Source organism: Ambystoma mexicanum, chromosome 11 (genome assembly GCF_040938575.1).
Source record: "Ambystoma mexicanum isolate Mex_15411 chromosome 11, UKY_AmexF1_1, whole genome shotgun sequence".
Taxonomy (NCBI): Eukaryota; Metazoa; Chordata; class Amphibia; order Caudata; family Ambystomatidae; genus Ambystoma; species Ambystoma mexicanum.
The window spans coordinates 873,260,643-873,275,916 of NC_090934.1; the positions used below are offsets into that span (position 1 = coordinate 873,260,643).

The 15,274-nt window shown below is 47.3% G+C and overlaps 1 protein-coding gene across 5 annotated transcripts in view; it reads right to left on the reverse strand.

The window, feature by feature from the left end:
* ANO9 (anoctamin 9) overlaps positions 1-15,274 on the reverse strand; it is a 640,562-nt gene that overhangs the window by 272,560 nt on the left and 352,728 nt on the right. For all 5 annotated transcript variants that reach the window (XM_069623932.1, XM_069623931.1, XM_069623929.1 and 2 more), the window contains exon 6: positions 10,548-10,592. In XM_069623932.1, coding sequence (XP_069480033.1) covers positions 10,548-10,592 — 45 coding nt within the window. The remainder of the gene's footprint in view (positions 1-10,547; positions 10,593-15,274) is intronic.

A 15,274-nucleotide genomic window follows, 5' to 3' on the forward strand; every position in this document is an offset into this window, starting at 1 on the left:
GTTTTGACGCTGGACCTTTCGTGTTCATTAAGTACCCAACAACGTATCTAGGAAGTGCTCGTAATTCCGACAGACCAGAACTGGATGTAACTGCTCTTGGAGAAGGGGTTAACCTATAAGCAATTGCTTGCACAAGTAGACACAGGGATGATCGACTGTAGATCTGCAATCTCTTGGCCCAGTAGAGCACCAGGACTGTTCTCACTAGAGTGACCACTGCCCTTCGCTGCCCCGCCATGCCTAGACCCAACCACTCTACACTCCAAAGCATGAAGGCTAATAACCTGGAACGACAGTTTTGGGAAATGGCCAAACTCAACATTGATGATATTGTTAAGCCAGGGAGGTATACGACCATGCTTTGCCTAACAGAATTGGGTCCACACTAGACCAAGAAGTCCTTGAAGAACTAAAGCACCAACCCTCTATAATAGGGAGCAAATGTTATCTCTATAGGCACAGGAAGGGAATCAGGAACTGGGGACCTCTTCCAACTGCACTGACACTCGGACATACATCCCAATTTGCTGACTTTCTCCTCTGTACCAAAAAACAATAGAATGCGGCTATCCCCTGTGATTAATTTCGGCCAAGCCACACACATAATTATACACCACCATGCACCCCTCAACGATCTTTAGATCGCAGCTATACCCCATGAAAAAATCATCCTAGCTGCACAGATAATATCATATACAAACACTGGCATTGCCACAAAATCTCGAATTAAAATAAAAGGTAGATTTGATCGAATTTCAGCTGTATGAAAATTTTGTACAGCCAAAATGTTCAATCTAATCTAGCATACGGTACCATTGTAGCGAACAAGGGGAGAGGGAGTTGCGGGGTGTCCCCCGCACACTTGTTCACTACAGTGGTACTGTGGGTTGCAGAGGTGTCCCCTGCTTCCTGTACAATAAAGTTGTAAAAAAATAGAACGAGGAGCTTGCAGCTAGGGATGTCATTTAGGGGTTCCCGGGGGTCGCAACTGCCTCTCCCTTGCTAACCCTAAAAAAAAAAAAGTGTCTTTTCTTTTCTTTTTTCTAGATGCAAGCTCCTGGGCTGTGGCCAGCACCATGTGGCTATTTGCCTCTGGAGTGGCTGGCTTTCTTGTTTTGGCCTCTTAAAATAAAATGAACAGGGGTTCCACAAGTCTAACACTTTCAGCAGAGACCGTAAATAAGACAGAATAGGAATACCAAATAATGTGTCTTTCTGGAATTCTATACAATAATTGCTAGACTCATTAAAGGTTTATTTCAGGCACACTTCAGGGGGTGGGTCACTGAATTAGTCTGTTCTTAAACACCTCAACTCAGCCTTTCGTCCTACTGAGGTCGATAAATGAGTTTCAACACATGGTGGGTGATATTTTATCTATATTTATTCTATATAAAGCGCTTAAGCGTAAGTGCTACATTATAACACATCATTTGGCCGTTGACATCTGCTTGCATTCACAGTAATTTGGTAATATGGGCCTATACACACTGATCCTAACGATACATATGGTGATCCATTCTTGTATGAAATGTATATCACATTATAGTGATATAACCATATTTTTCGTTGTGTAGTTAGGAACAATGCTATGTGAGGCCACTATTTTTAATATTCGGGGGGTTCACCCCCTGAACCACCATGGTTCTTCCTCCCACCCCCTCTCCCATGGGATTTCAGCCCCAGACTCCTACCCCACCCTCTCTCATGGGATTTTAGTCCCAGACCCCCCACCCCTAAACCAAAACACACACACATACAACACACATACACACCCGTTCTCCTCGCCCCCTCCACTTCCTGGTCCCGCAGAGCCGGTCAGCACCTGGGCACACTCGGGTGCGGCAGGGCTGTGACAGTTCGCTTAAGAAAGACCGCTCTGTGCAGTCACTGAGCGTCTTTAGAAAGCGATATTTTAATGAAAAGATCTTTGTAAAAATATCTTTTCACTGGGAACGGGATTAGTTGCAGGCGGTGAATAGCAGAGTTAGGCAGATTGAGAAAGTGGCTGTTGTAATAGTCCAGCCTGGAGAGAACCAGAGCTCTGTAGACAGTGAGCTTCTGGAGGAAGGCGAGAAAAGGTGCAGCTGGAAGTGTGCCTTCTTGGCAAGGTCTGTGGTGTGAGGCGAGAAGGAGAGAGTGGAGTAGATGACACCAAGATGTTCTGCCTCATAGCAAGGCAAGGGTAGAGGGCCCAAGGAGGGTGGCCAGAGAGAGAGGGAAAGCCAGAGCAAGGGTTCCAATGAGAAGGATTTCAGTCTTACTGGCAAAGCTGGGAGATACCAGGAGGTTGCCCAGGAAAAGATTGATAGAAATCAGGTGATGGCTTGCCAGACAGGTAGGAATGGCAGAAGGCGTATTTAGGAGGGGGTGCACAAGGGAGTACTTGAGGAGAGAAGGGAAGATTGAGTGGTGAAAGAGTGATTGCAGAAATTGACCAAGACTGGAGTAAGGGTGTCGATGTGGTCCTCAATAGTTCTGGAAAAGCAGGGGAGCACCTGCTTGGATGACACTTTCATAGATCAGACTAGGTATGAAACATCGTCAGGTGTAATCGCAGAGAGGGAGGAAAGAGGGAGAGGAGAGGGGGAGGAGGCCAAAGGGGGCTAGAGAGAGGTAGATGGAGAGAGAGAAGAGGAAAGCGAGGACTGGATGTCCTGGGTTTTAATGGTGAAATGAGATGCCAGAGCAGAACAGAGGGTCTGAGAGGGAACATGAGAGGTGGAGACTTCAGTAGGATTGGCCAGCTCCTTGTAGATTTTAAAGAGTTTGGCTGTGTTGCTAGAGGCCCCAGAGACAGAAGCTTGAATATGGACACCCTTCTTGGAAAAGACAGAGTCTGTATTGCCTTTGGAGCAGACGGCAGGCCAGTTGGTCAGAGAATGCCCCCAAAGCCCTCCAGTTCCTCTCAGGCACCCTGCGCTTGCGTTTTAGGGCAGCGTGGTTGGAGTCATACCAAGAGTTGCACTTGGAGGTAGGCTTCAGACGGATCCTCATGACAGGGCCAAGGGTGTCCAAAGTGTTGAATATCGAAAGATGCAGGTTAGAGAAGGCTGTGTCAGAGTGGGAGCCAGCCGAAGGAGTAGGAGGAGCAGAGATAGTTGACACAAAGGCGGCCACTGGCACTTGCTTCATGGGCCGAATAACCACGAAGGAAGGTGGCAGTGCTGGGGTGGGCTTTGTGTAGTATCCTGGATGTTGTGATTGATTGTATGTGTGTGTGCAGAGCCTAGTGGAATGTTCAGGTGGAGCTTGGAGTGCCGGGGGACCTGAGTGTTCCGGGAACTGACGGTTGGGACTTGGAGCTGGGCAGGGAAGCAGGGTGGAGGCTTGCAGATCTTTTCTCCTACTTCCTTACCTAAACTATGTAACTAAGAGACAATAAAGCATGTTCCTGTTTATACTTACCTAGGTCAGCCTGGTTCCTGCTACTTGTGCATCACTGGCCCAGGGTACATCTTTCAGGAGGCAAGATACATCACTTTGCCTAGGGTACAAGGAGTTTCAGGTGGGAGGAGAGCAGAGAGTGGCCAGTCCAAGATAGGAGTAGTGAGAGGATTTGAGAGAGAGGGTTAGAGAGGGGGATGTCTGAGGAGATGATAGCATCCAGGGTGTGTCTAGCAGAGTGTGTCGGACCAGAGGGTAGAGTGGAAAGGGAGAGAGAAACGCAAAAGTTGAGGAAGAGCCAGAGGAGGGGTTAGAGGCATCCAGGTGGATGTCGAGGTCTCAGAGGAGGAGAAGTTGAGAGGTAGAGGCAAGGAGAAAATGCTTCTGTGCACTTATGGCGTTTCCCTGCAGAACATTCTACATTGCTACAGATTTTTTTTAAAATGTAGGCTATAAAATGCACAATTTCAGTGTGTTATTTTAAAACATTTCTCGAGGGACACTAGCCAAAACTCTATTGTAATAGTTCAAGTGCGCTCGGCCAGTTCATTTCAGGGCAAACATTTACACCCCTCCATTTTACAATTTCACAAGCTGCAATTGCTCTAGAGTAGAGGTATTATCGGAGTAAGGTAGTGAAGTCCATTATGGTGGCTAGTAAGGTCTTGCTACCTTCTTTGACTACACCTTGGGAAACACGATTTCCCATATAAAAATAGAAAAGAACTGAACTTTTTTCATAGCGCCTCACCCACACCCTCCCCTCCTTCTTGGCATGCTGGATACTCCCTTGCTAGCCTGCAATGACCTTATTTCAGGGTAAAAAAAAAAAAGCGATACAGAACGCACAAACTTTCATTTTCTCAGAAATAAAAAACGGACAGGTTTAGGCTCCAGTAGAATGACGTCTTCTATTCCCATGACAGCTCAAAGAAGACGGCAGAGGACCATACACTCCAATGGGCTCTCATCCCACCTCAAACAAAATAGGGTATTTTCACCAATCCTGGGGACACAAAAGGTTGGGAGCTGTTCAGGAAAGTGGCTGGGTAGTGATGGGAGGTGTGAGGCGGATGGTGGGAGGCTGATGAGATGGGGTGGGGGGCGAGCTGGGGCAGCCTACAGGATGCTGGGAATGCAGGTTTGTTATGTTAGCTGAAGCCTACTATTCGAGCCACCTGACTGGCTGCACGACAGGGCCCTGGTGTTGAGTTAGTAAGCAGAATGGCCCTTATTCACAAAGAAGTGCATAAGCAGTTGAACATTGTTAGGCGCGTATTGAGCATACGTTTTCTAAAAAAAAATAAAAAAAATAAAAAAACACACCATTTTGCCCACCTTGCCCCTCACACACAAATGGACCCGATTTCCACAAAAACATGTGCAAGTCCCAGCAAGTCAAAATGTCAGGGAGAGGCGAAAAATAAATCAAATAAACACTTTTAATTACATTTGTACCTGAAAATGATGTCAATCTTTTGGGAAAGTGAACCACTTTTAAGGAAAAATATTTTTAAAAGAATGTGCTCCTTTAAATGTGCCCACATTTCCAAATCTGCCTTTTGCCAGATTGTTGCTGGAGCAAATTATTACATGAGCAATGGCCTTTCCTTGTGTGAATCCTTATATCATTTACGTCTATGGGTGTGTTCCTCATTTGAATTGCACCCACTGCAACTCCACCAGACACACCCATTTTGCAAATGCAAAGTGAGCGTGTCTTAATGGACACTCCATTCTTGCCCTTAAGTGCCAGGCTATTATGCAAGTCTATGCAAAAACGAAGAGCATGCTCGTCCTTGGCATTGAAGGGGTTAAGTCGGAGAGCTACTAGTCCCAAGCGCCTGGAACGATTTGCCCATTTTTCAGGGTGCAGATGCATTTACCACCAGAAAAACGCTTTGTCAATCAGGAGCAATGAAAGGAAATGGCAGGAGGTTAAAATATAAAAAAAAAACTTTACACTCCGGGGCATTGTCATAACAATGCATGTAATGCTCAATCCCTGACCCAAGAACCTCTTCTATGAACAAGATATATATAAGCGACCCTACCACAGAGGAGCATTGCCTGACCGAGCCAGGAAGACAAAGGAAGAAATGTAAGAGGGCAAGGTGCAATGCAGCAGGAGCAATAGAAAGAAACAACAAACACCATACATAAGATGGCTGCAGTACAGAGGGCGGCTGAGGAAAATAGAAAAGTAGCGGAGAAAAGGCAGTGAAGAGGAGCGGTGGGTGCCTCAGATGGTCTACTCCTACCCGACAAACACTAAACAAAATGAACTAATAAAAAACATGAAATACTGAAAATGGAAGGAAGCAAAATTATACAAAAAAAATCTTGAACGCTTAAAGGCAAAATTATTAAAAACTAAAGTATTAACAGTGAAAATGTTCAAAAAGTAATTCAGAAATCAAAGAGAAAAACAGAATCATATACTATTCCATCGTAGGATCTGAAAATCTACCTCTTCAATGTGCAATCAAGCCCAAGGCCACCCTCTGTTTCTACTAATCTTCTTTGCAGTCATAGTCAGCATTACAACCTGAGCAGAGCCAGACTCCCTTTTCATAGCTCACTCACCCTCTCCCTTTCACATCTAAACCACCCCTCCTCACCATTCACCCCACTTGTTCCATATCTCAGCCAAGTGGAAGACGGATTCTACGGACATGAAGCTCACGTTTAGAGTGCAGGACAGTGTGACTTATATCCACTGGTACTATAGAATGACCCCCTTACTCTGTCATCCCCTAACCGCCCCGTTTCTACAACTAGTGCTTACTTCATCACACTGGTGTAACAAATACCTCCGAGCACCAGCCTTGCAAATCTTTCATGTTGCATCCCAGAAAAACACTCCCTTAACCATCAATGCGTTCAAACCACCACTCCAGTCTCCTGGCTACTGTGCCCACTACTGATCTAGTTAAGCTCACGGTCTACATGGCAGGAGATCACTTCTGGTCCAGCCACTCTTAGGCATTTTCTTTAGAGATGAACGATCCACCAAAGCCTTCACAACCAAGAAAACTCTTCATATTAAAAATGTAACACTCAACTCCCATGCGTATGTGATAATGAGTCTTGAGGTGGCCTATTCTCCAGCTGACAGCCACAAGAGGCTCCTCTGGGAACACCAATCAGGAAGTAATTGTCTCATCCCAGCAACACCATGGATAAAATCAGAGACACTAACCACTGACGGACTAGGCAATCGGGGAACAAGAGCGTGTGTCATCACTTCTGGTTTGTGGCTTCACTTTCTGTCTGTAACATCACTTCCTGTGAACATCTTGGATCTGTGAAATAAGTTCCTGTGGCCATCATGGATCTGTAACATCACTTGCTGTTGCTATGTTGGATCGGTGACATCACTTCTTGCGGCCATCTTGTGTCAGCCTACTCTCCAGCTGAAGGCCACAAGCAGCTCCTCTAGAAACACCAATCAGGAAGTAATCACCTCATCCCAGCAACACAAACGATAAAATCAGAGAGACTAACCAATGATGGACTAGGAGATCAGGTGACGAGAGTGTGTGAGATCACTTCTGAACTCCCTAGGGTTGTCCAGTCAGGGACGTACCAGCTAAGGGCAGTACAGTGAAGAGTGAATACTAGCCATTGATCAGCCACTTTGCTTCTTTACCTATGAGCCATTGCTCTACTTTCCTACTTGCTGCTCCTATGAGTACCCCTAGATTTCCATTTACTGTGCTGTCCCTCCACAGTGCAGGACTCAATTAGAATTCATTCACTCCTGCTCCTCTTGCTGCTCCTCCCACTCAACTCTCCCTGTTTTCTCCAATCATGCTACAACTTCCTCCTTTCCTATCCCCTTTAAAAAACGAAAATCTCAAAACTCTCACTACTCCATCTCTCTTTCAACTGCTTCCAACAAACAACGCTGATGAGCTAGCCATACCTCGCCTAACACATATCCACCTCCCCTATCTTCCTCTGAAACTCAACTTCCCAATCTTCCTAACTGCATCAACTGAACATTGCATTCTGGAATGGTCAGTATGCAACAAAATGTCCTTTTTCACAGACTACTTTCACACCACCTTTCCTCCCGTAGACCACCTTGATGTCACTTCTACCTGGATTTCCCCATCTCTGGTGGCCATACACGACTCCAAAATATCCTTCATGCTCTCTCCTCATCCAACTGGCAGAGGTGGAGAGGTCTCTCCATTTATCGCCCTACCAGTCCCACTGGACCATTCTTTGATGAACTCGGACAACTCCTTGATTCTCTTTCCACTAAACAGCACCTTATTCTATTAGGTGACTTTACCGTTCCCTCTCCAACCACTTCTCAGAAATCAGAACTTCACTCTTTTTTAACTTACCACGCTCTCCACTCTACCCATGGCCTACCTACCCACACCAGGGGTATCTCTTTGGATCTCTTATTCCTCTCCAACTCTCTCTCAGCCATTAATTCTACTGTCACACCATCCCCATCTGATCACTCCTTGTTTCCACCACATCTCCTTTCCACCCTCTAATCTCTCCTCACCACTTATTTCACCTATAGTAAACCTTACATTCCTCCCCTTCTCTCTGACCTACAGTTCTCACTCTCCTCCTTCATACCTAATGCATGTTCCACAAACATTACCTTCTCCAACTTCCAATCCCTGCTATATGACTCCTCTCACTTCCCACTGCTAACTTTCACCCCCAAGTCTCAGCATCCACAACCATGAGTACCCCCATTCAGACACTCTCTCTCCGGACAGACATGTGTTGGCTGTTGTGCAAATGGAGGTGCTCCCGCTTGCATGAGGATTTACAACTCTACCTCTCTGTCCTGAACTCTCACAGGTCCTCTCTTGATAGAGTGAAAAGGGAATTCTACCTCACCCTCATTGACTAACTCCAACCATCCTCGCTGGTTACAGGAGACCCTAAACTCACTGCTCACTCCTCCTAATTCTACGACTATCCACTATAACAACTAATGGCTTAGCTGAACACTTTGCTACAAAAATATCCAAAATTAGAGACTCTCTCCTGTCCTTCCTCACACTCGCTACTCCTACATTCTACACTCTGCCTACTCTACCATCGTCCTCTGCCTAAATCTTCCACTTTAGTCACACTAATACTGAAGAGGTTATAGCTATACTGATGAACGTTAACTCCTTGAGCCCCATCAGATCCTCTTTCTCCTCAGCTAGTCCAGCCTAACGCCCATTCAGAGGCCTTTCACCGTGCTAAACTCTTCAACCTGTCCTTCGACTCTGCTTGCTTTCCCTCTACTTTCAAGACTGCCCAGTCATCCCTCTCCTAAAATAGCAAGGGGCTGACTCAACCCTACCAGTTAATTTTTGCCCTGTGTCTCTCCTTCTACAGTACCCTAAAGGGCTCCAAAGGGTTGTGTTTATCAGTCTTACCAATTTCCTAGACATCCACAACCTTCGAGACACCCTATAAGCATGTTTTTGCACCTTTCACTCCATGGAAACTGCTCTCGTGAAGGTCTCCAACTTCATTACCGCTGCTAAGGAGTCCAACCTATCCTCTATCCTAATTTTCCTTGACCTATCGGCTGCCTTTGACACTACCAATCACTCTGATCTCTTTAATACTCTTTCTTTTTGGGATCTCTTTCTTCTTGGGATTTGCGATCGATCCCTTGCATGGATTTAATCCTGGCTGGGACCTCACCAATTCTTTGTCTCGTGGAGCAACAAAGCCTCTCCACTCACTCCTATAGCTGTTGGTGTTCCACAATGCACTGTCTTGGATCCTGTACTCTTTATACTATACACCTCTGCTCTTAGGGCACTAATCTCCTCCTTTAGGTTATTGTATCAACTGTTCGCAGACGACACCCAATTCTTCTCTACTTTTCCTGAACTCTCCTCTGATCTCTATAAACATTTCCAACTGTCTCTCTGCTATTAAATATTGAATGGCTTTGCCCACCCTGATGTTCAACTCTTCCAAAGCAGCGGTGCTCCTCCTTGCTACCAAATGCGCTCTCTAATATCTTCCCCTTCCTATCCAGTACCCACCTGACACTCCCCTACTCTTCCTCAGCTAAAAGCCTAAGTGTCATCTATGACTCTTCTCACACCTGCTCTACTTTCACCTGCAAAACTGCAATGGCAGCATGCCGCCATCTCCTAAATATTAGGAAAATCAGGCACCTCCTTCCTTTCGACACTGCCAAGCATATCTTAACCACTTTTGTCTTCTCTAAACTAGACTGTGCCAGCGTCCCCTTTTCTCTCCCCAAATAAGCTTTCTGTCCTCTCAGCATGATCATTAACTACGCTAACAGGACTCTCTCTGAACTCCCTCAGTTCACACTTACTTCGTCGTACCGTCGCCAGGTGGGATGGCTGACGATGCAAAACAGGGCCATATTTAAATTTCTTCTCCTGCTTCACAAATCTATCCTTGGTAAGGCACCACTGTATCTATCCTTCTCTATCCAACTGTAGAAGCATTTTCGTAATCTCTGCTCTGTCTCCACGACTACCCTTGGGGCACCTCACCCTCCCTCTGCTTCTTCTCGCTTCTGCTCTTTTTTCTTCTTGCTCCACTTGCATGGAATTCTCTTCCCCCTGACTTCCGAGAAACAGTTCGCACGGAGTTGTTCAAAACCAAACTTAAAGTCTTCCTCCTCGCTGTCCGAGTTACCCTCCTAACCTACCTCTCTCATCTGATTTCAAGCTAACATTTTCCCTGCCCTCTAACCTGCCTCTGCCTCTCACTTTCTCTGCCTCCACTCTAGCACGTCATCAAGGTCATGTTCCTAACACAGCTGGCTCTACAGCCTACCTGCACTTAAAAATGTCCTCCTCAAGGGTATAATCTTATATCCTTTCCTCAATAGCCCTCTTTTCTTTACTACTCCCGATTATTACTATTGCAAATACTGCACACTGTTCTGAGGCTAGGTCTGTGCCCTATGAATACAGAAAATACCCCACAGACTGATTCATACCTAAATAGCCTGGCCTTGATTACCAAGGAATTAATTCCACATATGCTGATGCCACACAGGCTGCGGTGCCACCAGACCGGTGCTGAGCCGCGCACAAATTACACACTCACAGTTCATAAAGTTAGGAATTACAAGTTGGCAAGTAGGGGGAATGGGGAGGAAGGTTGGGATCTACTTTCCATCCACATACCTGGCTCTGGTTCTTGTCCTTCGTATCTCCGTATTTTATCATCATCTGTATTGAAGAAAAAGAAAACGGTCATGGCGTCCGTACTGAAGGGCCAGCCAATGAAATGTGAGTATCCATCATGCGCTTTCATGCATGCGCGGTTTTGACTGAAGAATTTTACACATCCAACAACCAGCAAAACTGACATTTTATGTTGACTAAAGAGGCCAAGAAAACAAGTCACTGTGCCTGCTTTGATGGAAGAAAGGGAAGTGCATATCTCAATAAAAGGGTTGCTAGTTACTGTGAAGGGATACAAAGTGCTTAAAGTATTGGAGAGCCTTGTAGCGAGCGAGCTACGCATCCCAGGGTACTCCAGCTCAGAAGTGCCAATGGTCAGTAGGTACTAGAGATTGAATCTGTTGCCTAGGAAACACACCCTGCTGCTGCTGATGGAATTAATGCAGAAGGACTATCCAGCGACAGAGGGAACCAAACATCTCAGCAATAGGCTAGACTTAGAACCCCTTCGAGAGCAGGTGAGGGGGGGTGGGGTGCTCCCAACCTGATCATTATGCATCTGCAGAAAGGCATTCAGATTCACCACATAACTTCGCACTACTGTGTCTTCATAACTGTGGCAAGGCAGTGATGTGCAGACTTTCCTGAAACTCCAAGGGGCAATCATGAATGCAAGGGTAGAAGGTCTGTCCAACTCCAGGTCTCGATGGCCGGAATCCTGACAGGTTTTCAGGATATACCTCTTTAATATTCTTTAGATATATGTGGATACAATCATTCTAAATGCATGCACATTTTCTCTCATGAATATCAATCGGGGATATCCTGTAAATCCGTCAGGATTCAGGGTCTTGAGGCCTGGAGTCGGACATCTCTGGTTGGAGGATCGGTCGTATTGATGAGCACACAATTGTGGAGGAATGTGCATTTTTGGAGACCCATGATCTTCAAAAAATGCGTTGTCCTGAAGACACACAATCAAATAATGTTTCTATTGATGGGGACCTGCTGCCGAATGATGTCCGATGGTCCAGGTTAAGGGGACAGGTCTCTACATTAGATTACCAATAGCACAAGGCATTTCCTTTGTGGGTTCATTTGCTGATGGTGCTTGTAAAACCATGAGAGGCTGGTGGTATCTGCCCTCACTTTTTCTGTTTTCTCACTAACCAAGGAAAGTGCAGGTTCACCATACATAGCCTCCTGGCATTGAAAGCGAGATATGAGCCAGAGCCACAATACAATACAACCGTGTTTTAAGGAGAAGATTTCAGACTTTCTGCCCTGCGATGGCCAGGTGTTTGTTTTATCTATTGCTGTCGGAAGTCCACAAGAAAGGGACGTGTACTGAAAATGAATGTCCTCATTTTCTGACATTCCACTCTGCTGGGAGGTCCAATAAAAGGTTCTCCACTGACTGGAGTTGCCTATGGTCACGCAGGTCCCATGGGCAAGACGAGAGATGTTAACGGTGTCCTTTTTTCCAGGAGCTGCTAGTATATAGTGAGTCTCCTGGCCTCCCACTAGGCAAGATGCAGTCCCCATCTGCCCCCATACCTCTTGAGCTCCCCCCAAACCTCACTCAATGGCAGAATGCTGGGTCACACGATGCACATGCTGTGTGGAATGGGCGGCAGAAGCTTACTTTGCACCTGTGGAGAACTACATTAAAACACTAGAGACCTAGGAATTGTTCTTGGAAACACTGCCTTTCTTGACATTATAACAAGCCTAGATTTAGCAGCCCATTGTCTTTAAAGATTGCTGAGCTGGTCCTGGCTTCTGCTTGAACTCCGCCAACATGCTGCTGAAGGTTTGATGTTTTACTTCTCATCTAGGTAGGCTGGCAGAAGACTTGAACTAGTTTCTGGGCATTATAATTTAGACCAGCTCAGATTTGTGGACTGGTCTCTGTCCGCCATTTGGACTTGTTCATCAGAGATGTTTTTGGTTGAACCGTGGTCTCCAGAGAACTGCCCAGTATAGAGATTCTCCTTGATCAGACTATCTGTCGTGGGCATATGCTAAGCCCTGAGGATCAAAGGGATGAGGACTTCACTGTTTGGCTGTGGCGAGTGTCTCTATCACGAGGAGAATAAGAGGAGTAGGGACTGAGGTGCGTGTGCCTGTGCCAGTACCTTTAACAACTGACCAACTGGGAGATAATCAGTGCGGATCAGAGTGGCTTCCTCAGACACCGCTCCATGGCAGACAACATTCGAAGAGCCTTGGATCTGGTGGAACTCGCCTCCCGGGATTCCCGGAAGTTGGTGCTCTTGGCCCTGGACGCGACCAAGGCGTTTGACAAAGTGGATTGGACTTTCATGAGGCTGAACCAGGAGGCTTTTGGATTTGGCCCGGAGTTCTGCACCATGACGCTGACAAATTACAAAGCCCCCAAAACCCTTCTTAGAGTCAACGGCAGCCTCTCCTCCCCCATCAACCTAACTTGCGGAACCCGACAAGGATGCCCGCTGTCGCCGCTTCTCTTCGCGTTAATTATGGAACCGTTTGCCCAGCAGATCAGGTCGAATCCTGCAGTCGAAGGCTTTCAATCAGGTCCGGCGCACCACAAGCTAGCCATCTATGCAAATGATGTCCTCCTGACTATCACAAAACCCCGCTCCTCCCTCCCTCAAGCCCTGTCTGAGATAACGAGCTATGGCAGGGTCACAGGCTTCACAGTCAACTACCGGAAATCAGTCGCCATGGGAGTGGGCTTGACCCGGGAAGCCCGAGAGGCCCTGGTTCCGCTGTGCCCAATACAATGGTCGACCAAAGGAATTAGCTACTTGGGAGTTCAGATCCCGGCCAATCCGAGCGAGACTTTTTCGGGCTAATTTTCCCCCATTATTTACAAACCTGGAGGCAGATTTGAGACGCTGGGCGACACAGAAGATATCGCTGATGGGCCGTATTACAGCTTGTAAGATGAACTTACTACCGAGATTTCTGTATGCATGCTCCACACTCCCGGTGCTGGGCAACGCGAAATTGGGTGGGCTCGGGGTCCCTGATTTGCAGAAATACCAAATGGCGGCTCACCTGTCTTGTATCCAATCATGGCAAGTCCTCACCAACCGCCCCAGATGGGTAGACCTCGAACAAGTGCAGTTGCCCCTCCCGCTACGCTTTCTCACACATGTTCCCCCTCCGGAACGGCGACAGTGGCGGAATCTCCTGGCATCCACCAGACACACCATTTCGGTGTGGGACAAGGCACTGAGACAGAAGAGGATCCCGACGGGGCTCAGCCCCCTCTCCCCAGTGTTCATGAACCCGACCTTCTCTCCTGGTCTGTCTCCCCGGAATTTTAAGGCCTGTATTGCGGGAGGCCTGGAAACCCTGGGTCAACCTTTTGAAGGGGGCCAGCCCTGCACCTTTGAGCGATGCAAGGAACTCTTTGGGATCCAGGAACGAGATAGGTTCACATATACCCAGCAACGCCACTGGTGCACTCATCCACAGACTCGCCAGGCAGCTACTCGTCCCCCCACAGCTATCGAATTGACCCTGAAGGAGCTCCCGCCCCGAGGAAGAATCTCCACTCTATACAAGCGCCTCCAAATGGACTTCCTAACCTCCAAGACCCGGTATATGGCCCTATGGGAGGCGGACCTGGGCCATCCGATTGAAGACCAACAGTGGATGGACATCTGGTCCCGGGCTCACACCTCCTCATCATGCATCACGAATAGAGAGTGTGCCTACAAGATCCTCCTCCGGTGGTACTACCCTCCCCTAAGACTCCACCACATGAACTCCACGATCAACCCTCAATGCTGGAGGCAGTGCGGCCAAATAGGCTCCTTCTTTCACATGTGGTGGTCCTGTCCCAAGGCCCAAGCCTTTTGGAAACAATGCCTGGCGACGATGGCGGACATCACTCAGGTGCGACTGCCCTTGGCCCCCGAACCTATCCTCCTTGGAGCACCAATCCCCGGGATCTACCCCAGGTCTGGACCCAAGGCCAAATTATTGTCACAATGCCCACTTGCGGGTAGGAACGTGATAGCCCGCACCTGGAAAACGACGGAAGGCCTGCTCATGCCTTTCTGGTGGATAAAAGTCTGGGACATCCTGATCGCTGAGAAGGTGACGGCTGCCGGAGCAGGCACCTTGCATCGCTTTCGCAACATCTGGGGTCCGGTATTGGAGTTTGACCAAAGGTTCCCAGCCCTGACTTTCAAGCCCCAACTGGCCAGGAGAACTATTCGGGATGGAGACCCCCTACAGGGAAGTGAAGAAGGAACTTGAGACCGAAGGGTGGGGTGGGAGGAGCGTCAAATGGTATTACTGTATGCTACATGTCGCAAGTGATTAAGCTTTGTATCGCCATAACCTGCCTGTTTAAAATAAACACGTTTTTTTAAAAAAACAACTGACCAAGTCACCTGACCTAGGTCACCAGATACAAAAGGCCGCCTCTGCCGCCCTTGCAGCACTAAGCCCTGAGGATCAAAGGGCTAAGGACTTCACGGTTTAGCGAGTGGCGCAAGGCGCTTGCTCTGCCGCGCTCCGCAGATGATAGATCCATCCAATCTAATTTCAAGGACCAGAGCCCAAGTAAAACGTATGGCCAATTTAGAGGATCTGCCTGCAAAACGATTGTGTCAACAACAGGTGAGCCAATATTTTTCATGCGGATCAGTGTCTGAAAACACAGGAATATCCGAAGAACCAACTGTATTGATGGTAGATGACGTTTTTGAACTTGTGCGAACTGA